Source organism: Moschus berezovskii, chromosome 13, assembly GCF_049115385.1.
Source record: "Moschus berezovskii isolate FMDL1 chromosome 13, NW_MosBer_1.0, whole genome shotgun sequence".
Lineage (NCBI taxonomy): Eukaryota > Metazoa > Chordata > Mammalia > Artiodactyla > Moschidae > Moschus > Moschus berezovskii.
The window spans coordinates 76,149,275-76,174,021 of NC_142472.1; the positions used below are offsets into that span (position 1 = coordinate 76,149,275).

The 24,747-nt window shown below is 46.4% G+C and overlaps 1 protein-coding gene across 3 annotated transcripts in view; it reads right to left on the bottom strand.

Moving 5' to 3' along the window:
- Positions 1-49: 49 nt before the first annotated feature.
- CNMD (chondromodulin) overlaps positions 50-24,747 on the bottom strand; it is a 31,993-nt gene continuing 7,295 nt past the window's right edge. The window contains exons 4-8 of one of the 3 annotated variants that reach the window (XM_088842791.1): positions 15,352-15,465; positions 10,776-10,929; positions 6,411-6,419; positions 5,112-5,281; positions 50-265 (exon numbers count right to left, since the gene is read on the bottom strand). In XM_088842791.1, coding sequence (XP_088698917.1) covers positions 50-265; positions 5,112-5,281; positions 6,411-6,419; positions 10,776-10,929; positions 15,352-15,465 — 663 coding nt within the window. The remainder of the gene's footprint in view (positions 266-5,111; positions 5,282-6,410; positions 6,420-10,775; positions 10,930-15,351; positions 15,466-24,747) is intronic. The other 2 variants (XM_055426013.2, XM_088842792.1) reach the window with 2 other exon arrangements.

A 24,747-nucleotide genomic window follows, 5' to 3' on the forward strand; every position in this document is an offset into this window, starting at 1 on the left:
TTGTCTCTGGAGTTTGACTTCTTCACAGCACCTGCTCCCTGAAGTGCTTTCACACCATGCCCAGGATGCGGGCCACCCACCAGCTACAAGGCATGATGACTCTGCAGGCTGAGCGGCAGCCCTGGTAGTTGTAGGGCCACGGGTGGTAGCCCCCCAGGGGCTCACAGATCTTCTGGCAGTGGGTGTAGCTCCTCCTGCATTCTATACAGCAGATTCCTTCATGATCCAGTCTGGGGTCGAATGTCATGCTTTCTCCTTCCTGCTGCTGTGAAATAAAAGAGAATTACTTGTGTTTCTTTCATGAGGAAACATTTATAGCACGCACATTATTTTAAAATAAGGTCTTAAATGTCTCAGTGGTACCAGCAGTCACTGTTTTCCGTAAGGCGCTTTCAGTCTTTAAAACCTTATCATTCAGAAACCCTTCTAACATGAAGGAACGTCCACCCTACCTGATCGGTCACTTACAGGAAGATTTTTTTTTTTTTTAATGTTATGGTAAAGTTTCTCCATTCCCAGGTGTTCCTAGTGGTGAAGAACCCACCTGCCAATGCAGGAGGCAAAAGAGACAGGGGTTCCATCCCTGGGTCAGGAAGATCTGGAGGAGGGCACGGCAACCCACTCCAGTCTTCTTGCCTGGAGGATCCAATGGACAGAGGAGCCTGGCGGACTGCAGTCCATGGGGACACAAAGAGTCAGACACGCCTGAAGTGACTTAGCACACATGAAGTTTCTTTATGCCTTCAATGAGCCATGGTTACCGGAAAATAGGAAGGAAGCCTAAGTCAAAAGTAGCATTTCTGCCGCTGCTGAGGCCCCCTGGCATCTTCTAATAATGGTTTCCAGGGCTCTGGAGAGCATATTTGGAATTCACTGGTCCAGGCTAACGACAGATTGCTATTCCACTTGCACTGGCTGAGAACACTTATCAGGTTGTCTAGCTTCTGCCTTCATGTCAATGTAAGGGTCTGTAACCCTCAGGAAAGGGCACCATTTACTGTGTAAAGATTCAAGACCTTAAACTTTACGTGCTAGTTTGTATGTGCCATGATGATAGTTAACTACAAACTTGTATTGAAGTTAAAAGTCACCTTGTTATTCAATTGCTCAGTGGTGGTCAACTTTTGTGACCCCGTGGACTGTATGTACCCTGCCAGGTTCCTCTGTTCATGGAATTCTCCAGGCAGGAACACTGGAGTGGGTTCCCATTTCCTTCTCCAGGGGATCTTCCTGACCCAGGGATTGAACTTGTGTCTCCTGCATTAGCAGGCAGATTCTTTTACAACTGAGCCACTTGGGAAGTCCCACGGTCACCTACAGAACTCTGTTTTCACTGCTGGAAAGATCACAAACTGGAAGAAATTTGGCACCTGCCAAATTGTGTATCTGGGTTTCCTTTTCATGAATTTCTAGGGGTATAGATTCTATATTCTCTTTAATATGGCACTGCATTACAGTGGGGAGAAAAGTCCGTATCATTAATGTAAATACTTTATTCAATTTAAAGCTCTTTCCTGGAGGAACAACTTGGCGGAGACGTAGCACCAACATAGGTTAGACTTCAAAGAGCCAAGTGAACTTAAGCAACCCTATCACCTTTTCTGGTATACTTTTTTTTATTCAACTATTTTAGGGGTGGGGGACTTTCAATTATAAGAAATTTCAGACCTAACAAAAGTGGAGAAAATTGTGTACTTGAACGTCATCTAGATTTGACAATTGCTAACCTTTTGTCAAATTTGATTTTTTTAAAGTATTTAAAATTCTAAAGTAAACTTAAAGAGACTTGAGAGCATTGTGACATTTCACCCATAAATATGTTAGAATGTTTCTCCAAAATAAGATATTTTCCTGCACCACCTGCCAGCACCACACCTCACAAAACTAACTATTCCTCAACACCATCCAATAAAGCTTATGTTCACATTTTGTCATCAAAGTATTTATCTTACTCTCTAACACCAGGTGTTTGTTTTTTTAATTCTTCAGACTTTCCATTTCCTCCTCCTGCTGTATGTCTTGAAAAAGGTTCATCTGGGACAGCAAAAACAACTCGCGATTTGAGGGGCTTCTCAGGTGGCTCAGTGGTAAAGAATCCACCTGCCATGCAGGAGATGCAGGTTCGATCCCTGGGTTGGGAAGATCTCCTGAAGAAGGACACAGCAAGCCACTCCAGTGTTCTTGCCTAAAAAATCTCATGGACAGAGGAGCCTGGTGGGCTCCAGTCCATAGGGTTGCAAAGAGTAAGACACGACTGAGCACACACGCACACACAGGGCAGGAGGAGTCACCAAGCCTGTTGGCTGAGGCATTTCCTCACCTGAGGGGCCAACAAAAGTTTGTTAGGATTAAATAGTCGGCAGAAATCTCTGGTTATTGAGATATTTCTGAGATACTTCCTTAAAGGGATAAGGGAAGGATGCAGGTCATAGGGAAGATGTTCCTGCTTACAAGCTCAACACTTGAGAAAGGAAGAAACTGCTATGTGGAAGTTTTTCAGGAACACAGATACCTGAAGCAGGGCACAGTCACATCCTACCCACCTCCTGTAAAGGGGCTGAAGGCCTCCCCTAGACCCAGGTGCAGGGAGGCCAGCTGCCTGGAGAATAAACTAACTTCAGTTTGTCTATTCACATTGTATTCCTTTATTGTTCTTTGAGCTTTAGCGAATGAAGTACCGTGGCATCCTGAATTTTCTAGTAAGCCTTGGGTTACTTCAAAAATACATTTTTCTCTACGTCTTTTTAAAGTATTAGTCTAAAATGACAAACTAGAAAATGACTTGCAGCACATGAAACAGTACAGGACTGAGTAGGCTACAGAGGGAAGAAAATGTGCAGATGACTTCTCCACGTATGAAGAGATGCTCATCCTTACAGAGAATTAAAGACTGGCCAAGACAGGAGGTGCAGTTTTACATTCAGACTGTTTAAAGAGTCTGATAATGAATGAGGCCTTGCACTACCATTTGAAGGCTTGTAGCTGCTATAATTCCCTGGAAGGCAATTTAGTGTCCTCCATTAAAATGTAAAATTCCCATCTACTGTGACCCAGTAAACCCACATGCGTCAGTACTTGTGCTAAAAAGTGAAAGTGTTAGTCACTCAGTCGTGCCTGACTCTTTGACTCCATGCACTGTAGCCTGCCCGGCCTCTCTCTCCGTGGGTTTCCCCAGGCAAGAATACTGGAGTGGGTAGCCTTGCCCTTCTCCAGGGGATCTTCCCAATCCAGGGATCAAACCCCGGTCTCCCGCATTGCAGGCAGATTCTTTACCGTCTGAATAGGAGATCCCCAGGAAAAATGAGTAACTCTCCCAGGCAGCTTAAAATTCAGGATTAAATATCATCTGAATAGGAAAGGGTAGGGGGGATGTAGATCTCTTATGGCAGGATCAGTGACTTCTAGGAGAGAGGAGTGGAGCCTTAGGAGAACACATTGGAGTATGATAATTTGTGATTGAGTTTGTCTGACTGTGATGCTGACTTCCACTCTCCTCCTGTGATGAGTCCATCTTCCCTGGTTAATGAATTAATGAAACTCCTGGGGAGGGGATTTATGACAATAGAATTCCTTCTGGAGGATTTGTCTTTAGGCAGATAAGGGGAGTTCAGAGAAAGTCTCTCTCTGCACTTGCAGTTTTTTAAATGCCTACAGCACAGAGCCACCAGGAAGGGCTTTTCTGGTGGCTCATCTGGTAAAGAATCCGCCTGCAATGAGGGAGACCTGGGTTTGATGCCTGGGTTAGGAAGATCCCCTGGAGGAGGGCATGGCAACCCACTCCAGTATTCTTGCCTGGAGAATTCCATGGACAAATGAGCCTAGCGGGCTACAGTCCATGGAGTCACAAAGAGTCGGACACGACTGAGCGACTAAGCACAGCACACCACCAGGGAAGTCCCATTTGTGCTAGAGAGATACTCCCTTCATGGACAAGAAGTGTGGATAAGACTAATAGCTAACATGGAGCAAGTTAGTACTTATATGTGCCAAGCACCGTGCTAACAGCTTCCTCTGCATTACCTCACATCTTTCCCACACCCTGCGCAGGACGTACTAGGAATATCCTATTAATGGTATTGGGAGGAAAATAATTTACATGCCCACCAAAGCAGAACTGTTTTCATTTCTATACATTTATCCACACAGTGGAATACAAGGTCACCATTAAAAATGAATGAGGTGGAGCCGTATAAGAGATCCAGTAGAATTCCTAAGATACTGTATTGTAACTGGAGAGACAGCAAAGTAAGGAAGTTGTGTCTGCTCTTTTGTGTTAAAAAATGTGTGTGTGTGTACACTTATGCAGGGGAAGTGGGCAAACGGCTATTGTTAATAGACTGCTCAGAGGAGGGTGTCTGTGGTAGAAGGTAAACTCACTTTGCATTGTGTACATTTAAAAAAAAATAAATGCATGTATTTTTTTCTAACTAGTTAAATACTAGTTTATTATTTAACTAGTTAAAACACTAGTTACATATAAGTACTTATTTTTCTGATTTCACTGCCTAACAAAGTATAGTAATGATAAACTACACTTTGTTGAAGACTTGAGAAGTTTTTAGCATGTTGGTGTCATCCTTATAAACACCAGCTCTCAAGGTTTCCGTCTGAAGTGCTGGATCTCCTATGTGAGTCTGTCTCCCGAATGGACTGGGTGCCCTCGAGGGCAGAAGTTACTCCTGTGTGCACAGGGCCTGTAAAGAGTAGGTTCTTGGCGATGTCTGATGAGTGGACGAAATCGTGGACGTAGAGGGGGAGAGAGAGTATTTTCAATCTGTGTGTTGCCTGCAGGCACATGCATGGAAATATTTTTGAATAATCAAATTCCTGATGTGAATATGTCTTCATGAATTTGCCCGTGACTCAAACGAGCAGAGCCCAGAAAACAACCTTGAATAAGGAGTACAACCCATCAGGATTTTATACTACAGAAGTGTTGTTAGCCTCACTTATAAACTCTGCAATAAGCAAATTAAGATGTATTTGAAATAATGGAATGCAAATCTCAGCTGAATACTAAGTACTGCTTTGAAATCTCAAGCAGCACCACCGCAGCTTCCGCGCCGGGCGTCACGCACTCAGAAGCCTGTGGGACAGCCGCCAGCACTCACGTGGTAAGGGTTGTCTGGGTTGAAGGGCTCTGCGTCCTCCTGGACGCCGGGCCTGGTTTCGTTCCTCGGTCTTCCGGGGCCTGGGTTGCCCTGTGGGCCACTGCGCAGTCTTCTCGTGGTCGTTGCGGTAACGATTTTTCTGACCAGTTCTCTTCTTTCTCTCTGGATTTCTACAAAAGTATGAAAACAAACAACAACAACAAAACTGCTGTGAGTTACTTGCTTTATTTCATTGAGGAAATTCTGTGTTTTTCAGGGTGAAAAACGTAAGAAGAAGATACAAACACATGAGTAGATCCTATCCCATTTAAACACACACATTTTCTAAGACTAAAGCATGTTTCAGTCTTGGGTTTAACATCAGATAACCAGACTTGGTTTCCAAAGCCAACTGAGGCAGATGGCGTAAGACAACTGACAGAATCCACTTGCAGTCCCTTCCTCAGCCTGCCTCTACTGGTTGGTCAGTGGCTCAGTCACGTCCTCCTCTTTGTGGCCCCATGGACTAGAGCCCCCCAGGCTCCTCTGTCCATGGGGTTCTCTTGGGAAGAATACTAGCGGGTTGCCATTTCCTTCTCCAGGAGATCTTCTTGGACCAGGGATCGAACCCGAGTCTCCTGCATTGGCAGGCGGATTCTTTACCACTGAGCCACCAGGGAAGCCCCTGCTTCTACTCAGGGGCTGAGAAAGTAAAGTAGTACTTTTCCCCCTAGCCTCCCTTGCAATTAGGAGTGGCCAGATGAGACCTAAGCAGAATATGCTACTGCAGTTTCCAGGAAAGTTTTTGTTTTCTTGGTGAAAGGGACAGACACAGCTTCCTCCGACTGGTTTACCTTCCTTGAATGTAGATGTGATATATGGTTTATGTGACTAGAAGTGATAGAAGGGTGACAATCCAGCACGCCTCGTAGCAGACTGTAAGCTAGAAAGAGAGTTGATGACAGTGCCAAAAACCTACCTCCGGAGTTCTAGCTGTATGAAAGAAGTCAACCTGTATGTATTTGTTGAAATCACTGTTGGTCAGCTATTCTGTTACTTACAGCCGTATGCATTCCTCCTGGATTTACAATATATGTATAAAGCATTACAGTTTTTTCAGGAGATTCATTATTATCTTGGTTGATTATTTTTTGAAAAAGTTATTTATTTGTGGCTGTGCTGTCTTCACAGGTGCTCTTGGGCCTTCTCTAGTTGTAGCAAGCGGGGGCTGCTCTTCATTACAGCGGCTTCTCTTGTTGCACCTCGTGGGCTCAGGAGTTGTCCACAGCATGTGGGATCGTCCCAGACCAGGGATTGAACCTGTGTCCCCTGTATTGGCAGGCGAATTCTTAACCACTGGACCACCAGGGAAGTCCTTGGTTGATTCTTTCACAAATTCTGGGATAGAATAAGCAAATACTTTTCTACACGTAGGCATCCGATTCAGTTCAGTTCAGTTCAGTCGCTCAGTAGCAGATGCAAATTAGCAGATGCAATTGTTAGGCTTGAGAAGACCAAGTGACTGAGCCGAGGTCACAGAGCAGGCGGCAGAGGTGAGGGTCTCTGGCTGCCAGCTCAGCGCCCTTGCCCCCACACTGCCTCCTGGGCCCCATGGCCACTGAGTAACAGGAATGGAGAGAGGACCACGGGGCAGCTTTGATGTCTCTCCGAGCCTCAGTTTCTTTTGCTCTAAAATGGGGATGATAAATAGTATCTAGCTCGCAGGGCAGCGATAGAGGTCATGAGAATCTTGTCTCAGGGTTTTAGCATGGTGTTTGGCATGGAATAAGCCCTCGAATATTAGGGGATGATGGTATGATACCATGTTATCTGTGAGGGTGGGTTGTGCGCCCAGCTGTGGATAGCTTCCATGTAGCCTCTTGGTTTCTCAGGCAGGGCTGGAGAGGCATTGGGGAGACCTGGATTCAAATCTCAGACTCCATTTTTTTTTTCCTAATTAAAACATTTTTAAAATCAGTTGCACTTCTTTCAATCAATGACCTCAGGAGAGCGATTCAATCTCTGACCTTAGTTTCTTCATCTATAAACAGGGAGTATGACTAGTTACCTGGACAGATGTTAGAATACAGTGTGTGTTAAGTTGCTTCAGTTGTGTCCGACTCTTGCAACCCCATGGATTGTGGCCCACCAGGCCCCTCTGTTCACGGGTTCTCCAGGCAAGAATACTGGACTGGGTTGCCATTCCCTTCTCCAGGGGATCTTCCCGACCCAGGGATCGAACCCACATCTTTTACATCTCCTGCCTTGGCAGGCGGGTTCTTTACCACTAGCGTCACCTGGTAAGCCTGGGTAGTTGTTGGTAAGGATGAAATAAGGACAAAACGGAAAACTGTGGCACACAGCCGGCAGGCAGCAGACCTCGGCTCCCCGCCGCTTCCCTCTGACCTTGTCCCGTCACTTCCAGTGCTCTGACGGTTCAGTTCCGTGATGCTGATGACCTGCCAGCATGAAGCTCCGAGGGCAGGGGCTGCCGGACCCTGGCGCTGGGAGGCTCTATTAGAATTAGGTGGCGGGGATCCCGGCATCCTTGGAAAGGGTTTTATTTTGTTGTCTTTATTGTAAAATACACTGCATTTATGAGAGACTGGAAAGAAAATCCCTCACTTTTAATGTCTATGCTATTCCGTCCTACACCAACATTTAATTCTTTTCAAATCTGGGGGCATTTAGGTGATTTCCGCTTTTCTGCTGTTGTGTATAATATGTGTGATTCTCGGATGGATGGGGTGATGATTGAATACCTACGATGTGTGATTAATACTTCATGATGCGTTACTGAATATTCAGAAGGGATCACGCTGTTGGACTGTGAGGGAGCAAGTCACAGCTGTTTCTCAGAGGGTGAAGGTTCTCATTTTATCAGTCGTCCTGCAGTGCCAGTAGCATCATCGTCCCAACTCTGCCCCCAGACCCCCTGTCCTGCTTTGTCCTTTTTCCAAAGCAACTTGCGTGTGCTGAGTCACTCAGTCGTGTCCAACATTTTGCGACCCCATGGACTGAAGCCCACCAGGCCCCTCTGTCCACAGGATTCTCCAGGCAAGAACACTGGAGGCGTTGTCATTTCCTCCAGGGGACCTTCCTGACCCAGGGATGGAACCTACATCTCTTTTATCTCCTGCATTGGCAGGCAGGTTCTTTGCCACTAGCACCACCTGGGAAGACCCCCATAGCATCTTGGATTGTACCAAACAGTTTCCTTATTTCGGTGTATATGCAGTGTCTCCCCTAGCTACGATGCAGAATTCCTAGGGGGCATGGATTCTTGTCTCTTCTGTTTATCAGTGCATTCCAGGTGCCTAGAACAAGTAAATGGCACATAACAGACATGCCAATCACTGCTGAATGAATGAATGAACTCTCCGGGTAAGAGTCACGTCCTCAAACAGAAAGTGATTAGAGAGAGCTCTTCACGGTGGCAGAGTTGGAGGCCTTGTCCTTTTTTTTTTTTAAAGACTTTTGATATGGGCCATTTTTACACTCTTTATTGAATTTGTTACAATATTGCTTCTATTTTATGTTTTGGTTTTTTTGGCTAAAAGGCATGTGGGATTTTAGTTCCCCAACCAGGGGTTGAACCTGCAACCCCTGCATTGAAGGCAAGGTCTTAACCACTGGGCCGCCAGGGAAGCTCCAAGACTTTTGTCCTTGATTGGAAAAGGTGACAAGGTATTGGAGAAGGAGTTCCTGGGTGATGGAAGGCCCATTCCATGTGAAGACAGGTGGGGAATAAAAAGGCAGAAGTTGTAAGTGGCCAGAGAATGGAGGTGTGAACACTCACTGGAGCAAGACCCAGGATGGGCTGTGCTAAGTGCTGTGCTAAGTTGCTTCTGTCATGTCCGACTCTGTGCGACCCTATGGACTGCAGCCCACCAGGCTCCTCTGTCCTTGGGATTCTGTCTGGGGCTGGACCCAGGACAGCAAAAGCAATGTCCATTTGGCAGCCCTCCTTCCCAGTCCCCTAGGGTGTGGCAGACACTGCGCAGAGGATTCTCTCTCACTGAGCCTGCACGTGGCCTCAGAATTCTGAACCTGCTCTTCCAGACAGCTGCTGCCAGTGGCTTACAAACTGCATCCTATTTGCTTTGCCTGGGCTAAAATGTAACCACTTTATCCAGGCTTTGGAACTGAATTAGACTTGTGAACTGCAGGAATGAGTTAGCCAAGGCAGAATGAGAAGCTGGGACTTTCTAAGCCTGGTGTGTGTTTTTCAATTGTGGTAAAATATATATAAAACTCACCATCCTAACCATTTTAAAGTGTACAGTCAGGCATTAAGTACATTCACACTGCTCCGCAACCATCATCACCATCTATATCCCAAACGTTTTTCATCTTGCAAAGCTGAAGTCTGCACGGATGAAACAGTCACTGTCTGTCCCCCTCTCCTAAGTCTGGTGGTTCTAATCCCCGAATTCTCTGTATTTCCATGCTGTTCTCTCTCAGTGTTCAACGTAAATTTCTGAGAACGTAACCCATCTAAGCTGTGCTAAGAAGGGGGCCTTTTCCCCACCAATAAACTGGAGCTGCAAAGTTGGCCTTTGGGAGGTCAGTGGGGTGACTATGGTGGAAATCAAGACAGTAGATATTCCTGGTGGCTCAGTCGGTAAAGAATCCACCTGCAATGCAGGCGACCTGGGCTTGATCCCTGGGTTGGGAAGATCTCCTGGAGGAGGACATGGCAACCCACTCCAGTCTTCTTGCCTGGAGAATGCTATGGACAGAGGAGCCTGGTGGGCTGCAGTCCCTGGGGTCGCAGAGAGTCCGTCACGATCGAGAGACTAAACATCAACAAGCACTGGGGACAGACAGAAGCCCGGGGAGGAGCCTGGCTGCACCGCTCACCTGACCTGGAATCGGCCCCAGGTGTACTCCGACCTGCTCTGAAGCCAGGAGTCCTTCATTTATTTTTCTTGGACTCGGAAGTGGGTGTACGAGCCTTGAACTTGAGGAATCTCAGCCTGTGTCCACAGCTGCTTGTGGCTATCCCATGATGCAAGGTTTGAGCATAATTAAGATATGGCAGGGGCTTCCCTGGTGGTGCAATGGTTAAGAATCTGCCTGCCAAAGCTGGGGACATGGGTTTGATCCCTGGTCCGGGAGGATCCCACAGGTCACGGGGCAACTAAACCCGTGTGCCACAACTCGGGAAGCCTGTGTGCCTAGGGTCTGTGCTCTTCAACAAGAGAGGCCACTACAGTGAGAAGCCCACGCACCGCCATGAAGAGCAGCCCACGTTTGGCAATGACGACTCACCACAGTCAAAAAGTAATTAATCTTTTACCAAAAAAAAAAGATTTGGCGGTAGGATAGATTCTTAGTCCCCTGATTCTCTGCTTTAGGGATAAAAAAATGTAAAATTGCGAAGTGCAGTAATGGAGAGGCGGACAGAGCAGAAGCAGTGGGAGTGTCATAAATAAAGCCTGCAGGTAAGGCCGAGGGGTCCCGGGCCCACCTGCATCCTGTCGCCTGCTGCTCCGGCCCTGCCCTGTGACATTCACAGCCGCCCTTCCCTCCCTTTTGGTCTCTTGTGCCAATTACTGAGACCCTGTGCGGTGCACCTGGCTTAGCTTCCTTGTCGTATGCTCGCACCTGTGCAGGGGCTCACAGGAAACCCACGCTGGCTGGGAGCGGTCCAAGCAGTTTCCAGAGAATTTAAAACATTACCTTTTGGGTAGGTTGGTTTAAGCCAGAAAATAGGAAGGTCGCCGCAGAGTTCTAAAACTTTGGAACTCAAGAAGCTGTTGTCCTTCACGGGCTGGTCTCCAGCCACCCAGATGAGAGAATTTTCTTCGTATTTAACTGGCATGATCTTGCCTTCCTATAAATGAAAAGGAAATGCGTGGATCAGAGGGCAGAGGAACATGCCGGGTATGAAGATCCATGTGTTGGTAAAAGATTATTTTTCCGTATAAAAATGAGTTTAGGATTAGCAGATGCAAACTAGTATACACGGGATGGAAAAACAACAAGGTCCTACTATAGAGCACAGAGAGTTATATTCTCCATCTGGTGATAAAGCACAGTGGAAAGGAATAGGAAGAAGAACAGATATATGTATGACTGAGCCGCTTTGCGTACAGCGGAAATTAATGCAACTTTGTAAATCAACTATACTTCCATAAAATTTAGAAGAAAACTTGATGAGAATCCAAAGGCACGCACACACACAGACTCTGAAGTCCTCGTCTCTTTGTAGCTCTTTTCACAACAGTCCACACCCCTCATGCCATCCGGCCTTGGGATAATTCGAAGGTGTGAATCTGAGCGTCTTAAGTAGAAGTGAAAATTACTTGATGCCAACTTTGAGATTTCAGTTAATCTGATATTTTTGATCAAAGATGCTTTGGAGGAAAAGCGATTGAACGGACTCTAGAATCCGGGAGAGGAGTCCTTTGTGTGAAGTCAGTGTCCTCTAGGGCTGTGATCTGCCGCTTCCAAACCACGATGGAAAGTGCCGGTGATTGGTTCTTTAATGTCTTCAGTTCAAAGTAGTATTTAACATAAACCATTTCTGCATTTCCCAGCCATAACAAAACATATCTCAGATGTTCTTCGCATCAAGCGCACCACCGAGATTTCAAAGCTAAACCCTGGATTTTCTTCTGCAGCGAGATGCTGAGAATGGCTTGATGACCCGGGAGACAAATTTATTTTGCCAGGTTGTGCCTTTCATGTATTTATTAGTTTGCAATAGGTTGGAGAAATTAAAATGTTTTCTCCTGATTTTTTAGCTAAAAGAAACACTTCATTTATGCTTTCTCCCTCAGGCTTCTGGCAGCTTTAAAACAACTTAAAGTTATTTGAGGCAGCGAACACGCAGGTAATCCAGTTATTCACCTGAAATTAAATGGCTCCATCCAGGAAATGAATGCTCTTTGGGCATAGTAGCTTTTAAAAGTTATACAAAACTGATGAAAAATGCATGAGAGCTAGTGGTGCATAAATCTACCCCATCATAATCTGAAGTGCATGGGGACAGAGTGGGGTGACAGGGAGAATGCAGATGCGTGAAACCTACAAGCCAGGAACCTTAAATGAAAGTGCACGCACATACTTTCAGCTGCTACCCCATCTCCTTCCTCCTTCCCTTCTGTTGCCACACAATCCTGCTTTTGTTTGCGGCCCCAGGAGAGACACCTGCTTTCTCAGACTCCCTGGCAGCTAAGGGTGCCCGTGTGACCAGTTCTAGACAATGCAATCCATGCTAAAGTGTGTGGAGGGAATGTGAAGCCGTCCGTTTCTCCTGAGTCCGGAGAAAGCATGGTTAGCGCTGTTCAGCATCTTCCTGCCTTCCTTCCTTGACTGCGTGGTTGATGTTTAGAGCTGGAAGTAAAAGGCTGCAAAAATAAGAGATCCTGGCCATGGAGTCAATGCCTGGTGTCACCTACTTCCAAGGAGCAAAAAAAACCAATCCTTATTTGTTGAAGTCACTCTAAGTGTCATACTCTGCTGTGTGTGTGTGTTCAAGCTCAGTTGTGTCCAACTCTTTGCCACCCCATGGACCGCAGACCATCAAGCTCCTCTGTCTTTTCCAGGCAAGAATACTGGAGTGGGTTGCCAGGCCCTTCTCCAGGGGATCCTCCCGACTCAGGGATCCAACCCACATCTCCTGCATTGCAGGCAGATTCTTTACCACTGCAACACCTAGGGAAGCTACTGGCAGCCAACACATTCCTAATTCATACAAACATGTTGTCTGAATTTGGTTTTGTCCACCAGAGAATCCACCACGCACCATAGAAACAACTAAAACACAAGAAACAGAATTCACCTCTGTGACCTCAGTAAAGAATCAGAGGCAAAGATTTAAGGGCAGAGCCATTCACCAAGGTGAATTATATCTGTATTCAAAAAAAATTATTTTAAATTATTATTTTTGAGAGAATGGAAACTTGAAGATACCGATATTCAAGAGCAAAAGCCTTTTATTCATATAAGTTAAAAAAAAATTATTTATTTGGTTGCACTGGGTCTTAGCTGTGATATGTGGGATCTAGCTCCCTGCCCAGGGATCAAACCATAGCCCCCTGTATTGGTAGTTTGGAGTCTTAGCTACTGGAACACCAGGCAAGTTTTAATATCAATTAAAAATTATAATCATATGATAACATACAATAATCCATTATCACCTACATTTTGGAAGGCCTAAAGTTAAGTGAAACTAATAAGGATGTACAGCAGTGTAACTTCAATTATAAAAAGCATATCACACACATTTTACATGAAGAAAATTTACCAAAACACTAACATTAGTTATCCATGGATTTTGTAACTCTGGGTGACTTTCTACTTTCATGTATTCCTGAATTTCTATAATGACAAAATGTTGTTTTGAAAAATCAGAAGAAAAAAAAAAAACACCAAGGCCTTGTTTTAAAAAAAAAAAAATCAGAAAATGTACTGCGAACTTTTTTTTATGCTGCACCTCAGGACATGTGGGATCTTAGTTCCCCTGACCAGGAACTGAACCCACGCCCCCTTCATTGGAAGTGTGGAGTCTTAACTAATGGACCACCAGGGAAGTCCCTGTACTGCTGCAAACTTACGATAAGATCTTGGTCAGTTAAGATCTGGTTGTCTACTCATGAGGGAAATGTTGAGGATTAAAGTTCATTAAAGGTTTCATAACAGAAGCTGAGTGATAAGACCATTGAAAAGGTAATGCAATAGGATGTTCAGGTCAGAACACAGGCGGTCTCGCTCTCATTTTTAGACTCTGTATGGCGGGTCCATACTTGTGTTCCGAAGGGTGCAGTTCAGGGGCCACAAACGAGCTCATGATCGGAGGAGAACAACGGGAGGGATGAATGGCCGGGGAGTCGGGAGTGGAGGAGATACTGAGGACATGCTGGCCAACCTGAAAAACTCACAGTGTGTCAAGACGCCTGGGCCTGCTCCTAGGAGAGCAAACAATCGAGCAGTGTCCAGGCACCTCTGCTTACTCTTGGTTTTCTTCATCTGCCTTTCGGGAGGTGATGCCTGGCTCACCTCCCTCTTGGGGATCCTGGAAGGATCAGAGGTGATCATAATAAAATTAAGACTCAAAGCAGCATCTGTTTAGTCATTATCTAGCGAGTTCAGGGCCATGGGGACAGAGTGCACACCCTAGTTTGCAGGTGACAAGACTGAGGCTTAAAAACTTGACGCCACATTCCCAGCTACTGTCAGAGCTGGGATTTGAACCCACATTTTCCAAAGTCCATTTTTCTTCCACCCTACCCTGCCACAACTCAAATGGAAGATGACAATGAAAGCAGCTACTTTGTAAGCCCTAAAGCGCCAAGTCAGTAGAAGGTATTACTGTTAAATGTCTTTAGAATGCTGTGTGCAACTCTTAATGCAAGCTTTTATAAAACCAAGCTCAAAGGCAAGCTATTAATAATAAATGGATGAAATATGTTTAAAGAACCTCACAAACCTGACACATAGGAAAGAAATTCTATATATGTTGAATAGCCTCATTGGGCTGAACATGAACCGGTGGAAAGAAATTGTAGGTGGAGCCATTCAGCTCAATGTTGGCAAAGCAATTAGAACTTCCTCCCAAGAAGCTGCCTGACACACAGGGAAGGAGAGCCTGGTCAATGCTTCCAGCAGAGGCTGAGTGATGAGCTATGGGGAATTTTCAGGAGGACTTCTCCCCTGGCTGAGTCACACTGAGGCTGGAGTGAGACTCCTGAGCCCCTTAATGATCCTAACACCTGAAGTCCTTTAAGTTGTCCTAATCACTGATCAGTTCCCTGTGTGCGTGCTAAATCACTTCAGTTGTGTCCAACCCTTTGCAACCCTAGGGATTACAATCCTATGTAGCCCTTCAGGCTCCTCTGTCCATAAGATTCTCCAGGCAAGAATACTGGAGTGGGTTGCCATTTCCTTCTTCAGGGGATCTTCTCCACCCAGGGATTGAACCCAAGTCTCCTACATCTCCTGCATCAGCAGGTGGGTTCTTTACCACTATTGCCACCTGGGAAGTCCCCAGCATCAGCAAATAAGGGCCATGTCATGACCGTTACCCTTTATGTACTTTAAAATCTGGTTTTCCAGAAACTTCAATTACACAACATCATGTAAGAGTGATCACTTGGAACCAACGAGTAGGACCAAAGTAATTAAGTTCTTTGTCAGGGAAGAAAGAGAGCTGATGTTCTGATCACAGACCTATCCAGGAACTAGAGACAAAAGGGTTGTGCCTTCAGTGTGTGCCCAGCATTCTTGCTGTGTGGAGCTGGCTGGTACCCACCAGTTCAGAGGAGATGCTCTGCTTGGCCATGGCGCCCACCTCCGGGATGCGAGCCTTCACCTGTGCTTTGATGTAGCACTTCTCCCCTCCAGCGAAACGGATTCCTGTGATGCCCTAGGAAACAAAAGTTTATCCAGCCTCTATTCATCCGTTCATTTATTCAGTGTATTGAGAGTCTACCGCGAGCTACATACTATTCCAGGTGCCAGGTACAGGGATAAACAAAACAGATGGCATCTCCGCCCTCATGGAACTTAACTTTCAGTTTATTTACCAAGAATAAAAAACAGAGATAAAGTCAGGTGGCGTTAAGTGCTATGGAGAAAAATAAAGCAGAGTGTGGAAATAGGAGTGACAGGAGAGGGTGCTTTATTTTTTAATTTTTGGCCATGCTGTGAGGCATGTGGGATCTTAGTTCCCCAACCAGGGATGGAGCCTGCACCCGCACCCCCCTGCAGTGGAAGCATGGAGTCTTAACGACTGTACTGCCAGGAACGTCCTAGGAATGGTCCTTTAGACAGTATGACAGGGAGGCTTCTGTCAAGGTCTGACTTTGAGCTGAGAGGCGGTGCATTAATTGCTCCATCCATCCTGCAAGCTCAGATGAAATGCCATCTTCTCCCTACAGGTTTCTCTGTCCAGCCCAGGCTAAGTGGGCTCCCTTTCCTCTGGCTTTCTGAAAGCCCTCCCTCATTTGGCACTCAGTTCTCAGTGCCCTTGTGTCTTGTGAATGTCACCTCCATACTCAACTCTAAGCTTGAGATCAACCTGAATCTCTTTTTTTTGTTTGGTGCTCCCACAGAAGTTCTCAGAAGATGCTGGTCCAATTAATGAATTCTGTGAATTCATATTCTTCTTAAGTTGTTGAACCCAGAGGAAACGGTAGCTTTCTATCACACTTGGAGCTGAAGTTTGCTCCCAGAACTTATCCAAGGACTTGGATGTTTTGTTTTTGTCCCGTGAGATATAAACAATGTCTCCCCGTCTGCCTAGGGACTGGCCTCCAGGGAAATCTCAGCCGCAATGCTCTGGTCTTAGCTGACAGCTCAGCACCGATTCTGCCCACGGAGTGCATCAGGCATAACGTTATGTTCTGACCCAAGAGTGTTTATTTTCATTTCTGGTTAATTCCATGACTAATGAGTGGCCAAAACCAGTATTAAGATCTACAAACTATATGCCAACAATGTAGGCACCAACACGAACCTGAAATTCTCGACTGGTCAGTCTTCTATTGGGTTGAGACGAATGTCAGGAAGACTCAGAGCTTGTTCTAATATCAATACCAGGGAGTGGGGGGAAGAAAAGCCTTTCAAAACCCAGGGGCAGCGTTCAGCCCTCCTTTTTGTTTTAACATTTTTTTCTTTTGGCCTTGCCATGTGGCACGTGGGATCTTAATTCCCTGATCAGAGGTTGAACCTGTGCCCTGTGCAGTGGAAGCTCAGAGTCTTAACCACAGGACCACCAGAGAAGTCCCAGCATTCAACCCTCTTAAAGGAAGAATGAAGTCACATTTCAGTCACGCTTGAGGATCTTCATGGAAAGTTACACCGAAAGGAATCTCAGAGCCAGGCGTCCTGCAGACGTGGGTGGGCAACAGCCGGGAGAAGGAATGGCTCCTTCCTCCTGAAGCTCCTCGTCGGTTCTCTTGTGGCCTGATTGACCTCATAAACGTGTAACGCATCTCATTCCTCCCAGCGTCACCTCTCACCCAGAGGGAGGAGGAGGTGGCGTGAACCCCATCCCCAGCCCTCAACGGAGGAAGAGCTCTGGGCTTACTGCAGAGGGTCTCGATTTGGCACCAAAATCACATGGAGAGATTTTAAAAACACAGATGCCTGGGCCTCTCCTAAGAGATTCCCATTTAACGGGCTTGTGGCTGTGCCCAGACACAGGTATGCTTAAAAGCTCCCCGTGTGTTCGTGATGTCAGCTGGGGTTGAGGACCCCCAGCTCGGGGAGAAAGAGCCTTGATCAGGGTGTGTGTGTGTGTGTAGAAAGAGCCTTGATCAGGGTGTGTGTGTGTGTGTGTGTGCGGGGAGAAAGAGCCTTGATCAGGGTGTGTGTGTGTGTGTGTGTACGGGGAGAAAGAGCCTTGATCAGGGTGTGTGTGTGTGTGTGTGTGTGTAGAAAGAGCCTTGATCAGGGTGTGTGTGTGTGTGTGTGTGTGTGTACAGAGAGAAAGAGCCTTGATCAGGGTGTGTGTGTGTGTGTACAGAGAGAAAGAGCCTTGATCAGGGTGTGTGTGTGTGTGTGTGTGTGTACGGGGAGAAAGAGCCTTGATCAGGGTGTGTGTGTGTGTGTGTGTGTGTGTGTGTGTGTAGAAAGAGCCTTGATCAGGGTGTGTGTGTGTGTGTGTGTGTGTACGGGGAGAAAGAGCCTTGATCAGGGTGTGTGTGTGTGTGTGTGTGTGTACGGGGAGAAAGAGCCTTGATCAGGGTGTGTGTGTGTGTGTGTGTACGGGGAGAAAGAGCCTTGATCAGGGTGTGTGTGTGCGTGTGTGTGTGTGTGTGTGTGTGTACTTAGTTGCTTAGTCGTGTCTGACTCTTTGGGACCTTCTGGACTGTAGCCTTCCAGGCCTCTTTGTCCATGGGATTTTCAAGAATACTGGAGTGGGTTGCCATTTCCTTCTCCAGTGGTCTTCCTGACCCACGGATTGAATCCACAAAGATTTAAAGTAACTGAAATAGCCTGCTCTGCACTGAATGCTTGCGTCTCTCCCACCCCGACCTAAATTCAGATGTTGAAACCTAACGCCCCATGTGGTGGTACCTGGAAGTGGGTCTTTGGGAAGGGTGAAGTCATGAGGTTTCCCAGGTATATTAAAAAGCAGAGACATTACTTTGTCAACCAAGGTCCGTCTAGTCAAGGCAATGGTTTTTCCCGTGGTCATGTATGGATGTGAGAGTTGGACTGTGAAGAAAGCTGATCACCGAAGAATCGATGCTTTTGAACTGTGGTGTTGGAGAAGACTCTTGAGAGTCCCTTATACTGCAAACAGATCCAACCAGTCCATTCTAAAGGAGATAGATCCTGGGTGTTCATTGGAAGGACTGATGCTGAAGCTGAAACTCCAATACTTTGGCCACCTCATGCGACGAGTTGACTCACTGGAAAAGACTCTGATGCTGGGAAAGGTTGGGGGCGGGAGGAGAAGGGGACGACGGAGAATGAGATGGCTGGATGGCATCACCGACTCTGTGGACATGAGTTTGAGTGTACTCCGGGAGTTGGTGATGGACAGGGAGGTCTGGCGTGCTGTAATTCACGGGGTCGCGGAGAGTCGGACACGACTGAGCGACTGAACTGAACTGAACTAGTGGTAAAGAACTCAGCTGCCAAGGCAGGAGACATAAGAGGCTCAGGTTTGATCCCTGGATGGGGAAGATCCCCTGGAGAAGGAAATGGCAACCCACTCCAGTATTATCGCTGGAAAATCCCACAGATAGAGGAACCTGGCAGGCTACAGTCCATAGCGTTGCAAAGAGTTGGACATGACCAAAGCAACTTAGAACACATGAGGTCATGAGGGTGGAGCCCTCATGAATAGGATTAGCGTCCTTTCCCCAGAGAGCTCCTTCCCCTTCTGCCTCATGAGTAGGACACAGTGAGAAGACAGTCTTCTGTGAGCTACAAAGCAAGATGGTCACTAGACAGGCAACCTGCCGGCACCTTAGCCTTGGACTTTTTGGCCTCCAGAAATATGAGACACACACTTCTGTTGTGTAGAAGTCACCTAGTCCATGGTAATTTGTTGTAGCAGCCTCAGAGTACTAAGGTACAGCCTCTGGACCCAAGTTCCCTCTGTACTAGTGACTCACAAACGTTTCCTTGCAACCGAATCACCTGGAGGACTCATGAAACAAAATACCACGTTGGTCCCCACACCAGAGTTTCTGAATCCGAGGGTCTGGAGTGAGGGCTAAACCATGCATTTCTAACCAGCTCTCAGTGCTGCTGCCCGGTGGCCTAAGGAACACACTTGGGGAGCCATTGCTGTCTACCATGCTATCTCCCCAAGGTCGGTTGTTCTTACTCTACATGTAAATCTATGGCACATGGTTTGAAAAACGAAAGTTTGGGAAGGGGATGACTGCCTCTTGCAGTGAAGAGAAAAAAAAAAGAGGAGTGAGCTATTTTCTCTCCCTTTCCTGAGAACAAAGGATAAAACAGTGAGCAGGCCTGACCATTCCCAGTTTTTACTTTAACTGCTCCCAACTCTGCATGTCTGCAACAAAGTTTGCCTTTCTGCCCCTAACTGTGCAGGAACTCCACTGCACACCTGTCTTCCTTTGACTCTCTGCTAAATACCTCCCATATCTGCTGTTCACCCTTACAACACCCTTCCCCTTATTGCTGCTTGTTGCTCAGCCGCTCAGTTGTGTCCATGTCCAGCTCTTTGCAATCCCATGGACTGGAGCATGCCAGGCTCCTCTGTCCTCTACCGTCTCCTGGACTTTGCTCAAATTCATGTCCGTTGAGTCGGTGATGCTATCTAACCATCTCATCCTCTGTCATCTCCTTCTCCTGCCTTCAGTCTTTCCCAGCATCAGGGTCTTTTTCAATGAGTCAGTTCTTCGCATCAGGTGGCCAAAGTATTGGAGTTTCAGCTTCAGCTTTTTACATATCAGAAAGAAGGCCACAGAGCCAGCTAACTGCTGCTGCTGCTGCTGCTGCTAAGTCACTTCAGTCGTGTCCGACTCTGTGTGACCCCATAGACGGAAGCCCACCAGGCTCCCCCGTCCCTGGGATTCTCCAGGCAAGAACACTGGAGTGGGTTGCCATTTCCTTCTCCAATGTGTTAAAGTGGAAAGTGAAAAGTGAAAGTGAAGTCGCTCAGTCGTATCCGACCCTTAGCTACCCCACGGACTGCAGCCTACCAGGCTCCTCCATCCATGGGATTTTCTAGGCAATAGTACTGGAGTGGCTTGCCATTGCCTTCTCCGAGCCAGCTAACTACCAGACTCAATTGCTGGGTTAATGACGCCAGCCTATGACTGTCTTTGAAACGATGAAAGAGGAAGAAATCAAGATGCTAACACATTTGCTCCTCGTCACCGGCTCCTAATTGGGAGTCCTTATCTTATTTAAGCCCGCAGACTCCTCTTGGGGGGAGGGTGGGCACAGTTCTTGAGGCATGAACCTACTGTGTTCCCCTCTCCACCAGCTGGGAATTACAGTCACCTTTCTATTTCCTCCAAACTCCATCTCCATATTTTTTATTTGGCTTTGGTGGGAGGAGAAAGCCAAGATTTTGGCCAGCCACCCACCCCGCTGCCGCCCATGTTATATCTTCTCTTGACTTCAAACCGTTGTAGCTTCTGAGATGAGATGCTGGGGAGGAAGCACCATCCAGCCATTACCATATCCCCAGGGAGAGAACTTACTGTGGACGGATTCTTAGCACTGACTGTGTCTGGTATTGAGTTAGTTTTGACAGTCAGTCTACAGGCTGCAAAGAAAACTGAAACCCCATGGGGATGGGTCCTGTGGGAAGGCATTCACACGTATTAACCACCCTATCTAGCTACAAATCCATATCAAGCAGCCAGAAACGCTAAAAGATTAAACAGAGGGAAGGGAACGGCACAAGAAAGGCAGGCAAATCTGTTTTTGCAAACAAACAAGACCTTAGAAGCTGGTGATAATGATGATGGTTGCTAACAAAGGTAGTGAGGATCCCAATGATCTAACATCCTTTTATCCAAAGTCAGCTAATCTCATTTTAGCCACACAGTTTTTTCTTTCTAGGGGTCTCATTTATTTCTGTGACTTAAACCAGAAATTCCCAAGGAGGGCAAGGGGACCTTCCCCCAGGGGGGTGATTTAGAAACTTGTGAGGGACTTTTTTATGATCACAAAATTAGGGGCTCTCTGGCCCTTTGTTGGGCATGGCCCAGGGATTCTGGGTCCCGACCAGCCTGGGGGAACTCTGAAGAACCAACTGGCCAGAATCTTGGCTGAAAGACTGGATTGTAAGAACCTCAGCCTGGAACCTAACACTGTTTTACATGTAAATGTAATGTGATTTTTGGCACAGTCTTAATGTACAAAGGATTTCCTAAGAATGGAATTATTATGAAAATGGAGAGAAAATGTTACTTTTTTTACTATTTGAGAAGATTTTGTTGTTTAGTCGCTAAGTCGTGTCTGACTCTTTTGTGACCCTACGGACTGTATAGTCTGCCAGGCCCCTTTGTCCATGGGATTTCCCAGGTAAGAATACTGGAGTGGGTTCCCATTTCCTTATCCAGGGGTCTTTCCGACCTAGGGATCGAACTTGCGTCTCCTGCATTGGCAGGGAGATTCTTTACCACTGAGCCAAATGGGAAGCCATTTAGAGAAAAGCACCTGCTATTTAATTTCTCAGCACACACTTCGGTCAGTCTGCATTTTAGGCTGTGGCACAGTGACCCAAGCGTATGACTATGACGTTTTCAAGGGACATCAGGCTCTAGTTCTGATTGTATTATAAACTAGTTTCACTTTATTTTTTCTTTGTGTTATAGTTAGGTGCCATATGGATTCTTGAAACCAATAACCTACTTACCTATCAGATAGGCTGTTACTGTCCATTTCCTCCCCTCCAGGTTTTTTTTAGTTAATTAATTTATTTGGCTGCAACAGGTGTTAGTTGAGGCATGTGAGTTCCCCAACCGGTGATCAAACCCAGACCCCTCGCCTTGGGACCATGGGGTCCCAGTCACTAGACCACCAGCGAAGTCTCTCCCACCAGCTTTTTAAATTAAAAAACTCCAAATATATACAAGGTCAAAAGAATTATATAGTGAAAATCTGTTTATATCCACCATTCTATCTTATTTTTTTTAGTTTTAGAAGTATTTATTTAATATTTATTAAAATGTCATATCTTCCAAATGGAGGCCATGCTCTCTGCTTCTCTTTTCTCCTGCTCCCTGCCCCCTGTTTTCTTGGAGAACTATCTCAACTTCTAACCAGGATTTCTGTTGTATCTGTGGGTCATGAGGGTTGAGGAGGCTGACTTAAACCAGCAGCACTGATACTTTTGAGGGCACAACTTTCATGCATTATGAACAGAACTAGCTTCTGTGTTCCTCAGGCTTTTGACAGAGATTCTCTTGACCTAACTCTAGTCAGGCACCTCTGAGTCCTCTAGGCCCCAACCTTGGGCTCTGTCTTGGCCAGTTTATTCCATTTTTAGCAAGAATCCTGCTGAGTCAGCCTTAGTCTGATTAAACTGGATATCTGATCCCCTGACCTGCCTGCAGCAAAAATCCCGTTAGGTCAGTTTAGCAAAGAACGACTCTACCCCTTACTAATTTCCCATCCACCAGCACCCCACCCTGCTCTGTGGCTATTACGCCCCAGTTTTCCTTACTGTATTCAGAGTTGAGCCCTCTCTCTCTCCTGGACTACAAGACCTCACAATGGTAGCCTCCCTTGAATGGAGTCTGCCTTACCTTCTGCAACAAGGGAACTGAACAGCTGTTTTCTCCAATGGTGTAGAGCCTGGAGCCCTTCATTCAGTGCAAATTCCCTCTTGGGGCTCTTTCCCACCATTGGCTCCATACAGTCTTGGTGGGGTTAGCAGGGGAGGCTGTTCACCTACAATTCAGAAACTTTCCTACTCTGGGCTGCGTGCATCTCCATCTTCCCCCCTTCCTCACTTTCTAAGCTCCCTACTTAGATCTTGGGAGCAGACCTGAGCACGGGTATGGCATATCCTTCCCTGGGCCTGGAAAGCCCCACCTCTGCCTCTCTGCAGTTGAAATCCTAACCATTCTTCCAGACCTGGGTCAACTGTTGCTGATAGTGAGCAGGACCCTGCAGGGCTCCTGCACACAAAAGCTTTCTGTGTCCCCCATTTCTTTGCTTACAGGAAATAGGCTTCATTCAACCTCCATGACCTTCCCTGAGTTCCAATGGGCAGGTTCAAACAGCTGTTAATTAAGGAAGGGAGAGGATGCAGATACCAGGGAGGGACAGTTCAGAGAAACAATGGTGCAGCCTTGGGGCAGGGTCCTAGTTCCCCATCAAAGGATACACATAATATCTGTGAGTTGTTTTGCATATACTGAAACCCCAGAACTTAACTGTATGCTGCCCACAAATGCAGAGACCCCGTCAGCTGGAACCAGAAAGTTGAGGATGCTGACTCCCACTTACCCTACCACCAACCAGTCAAAGGAATGTCCATAGCCAATCACATCCTCTTTGAACAATTACCATGAAACTTCTCACTACCTGCTCCGGGTTGGGACACACAGTTCTGAGTGCATTAGTCCACTGTGGCTCCCTTTGCCTGGCAAAGCGAGAAAGCTATCCTTTTCTACTTCACTCCGAACTCTGTCTCTGAATATTAATTCAGTGTCAGAGCTCAGAGGCTGGATTTGGCTTCATTGCCACCTCTGCAAAACCTGCTCCATCTCCTCACTGGCAGCAATGGCCTCCTCCACGAGGACCCCAGGGCATTGTTCATAGCTCCGTGGCAGCGTGTTTCCCAGCCTGGCCTAAAGCCACTTCTCTGTGGATGTCCAGCTCCTGATGTCCTTGGGGGAGGGGACAAGTGCCAATCGTCTTTGCATGCTCTATGCTTCACACCATCCCTTGCATATAGATAGTCAGCTCCCACAAACGCTTCCTGAATTTGACTGGCAGTTTGTAATACAGGAGAAAGTAATAGTTGAGGTACCACAGTGGCTGATTCATGTGTTTTCAGAAGTCCAGGCTTATTTAAACCCATAACAGGTTCTATCCATCAAAAAAATGTTCTACTCACCAGTTCTGACTTAGAGAAATGTGGAAGCTATCAAAGAGAATTGATCAGTTTATAAAATATTTGTGGCCCCATTGGCCTCTAAGAACAAAACACAATCAATACCGTTATTAGAACCAAAGGTTTATAAAACAGAAATATAGGTTTGGGATTAAATATTTTAAAAGGACATTCCTGATACATACCCACGTTGAGAGAGATGGATCTTTTCTTATTTATCTGCATAGCTACCTTTGCATATCTTGATTCTGTGGCATATCCTGCATATTCAGTTTTGTTCTGGATTGAATGAAAGATGCATGGGTGGGAGCCACATTTTATGATTTTATATCGAGCAGTGCAAAGAAAAAAATGCCTTTTACCTTGTCTTGGGTCTTGTAGTAAAAGCCTTTAATAGGTCTAGAGAAATTATCTCTGGGACTCGACCAGAACCATTTTCAAAGCTATGACCAAACAAAATGGAGCTGGGCACACACAGGACTGCAGAGCCTGTCCCCAGGGCAGAGCCCACACCAAGCACAGCCAGCCCTTGTCATCACCAAATAACGTCTAATATCGCCGAGCTCTAAGGTTAGCATCTGCTTGATATTCAAAAGGGCTTGTGAAGTGTGTTTGGGTATCAACAAGGGGAGTTCTTTC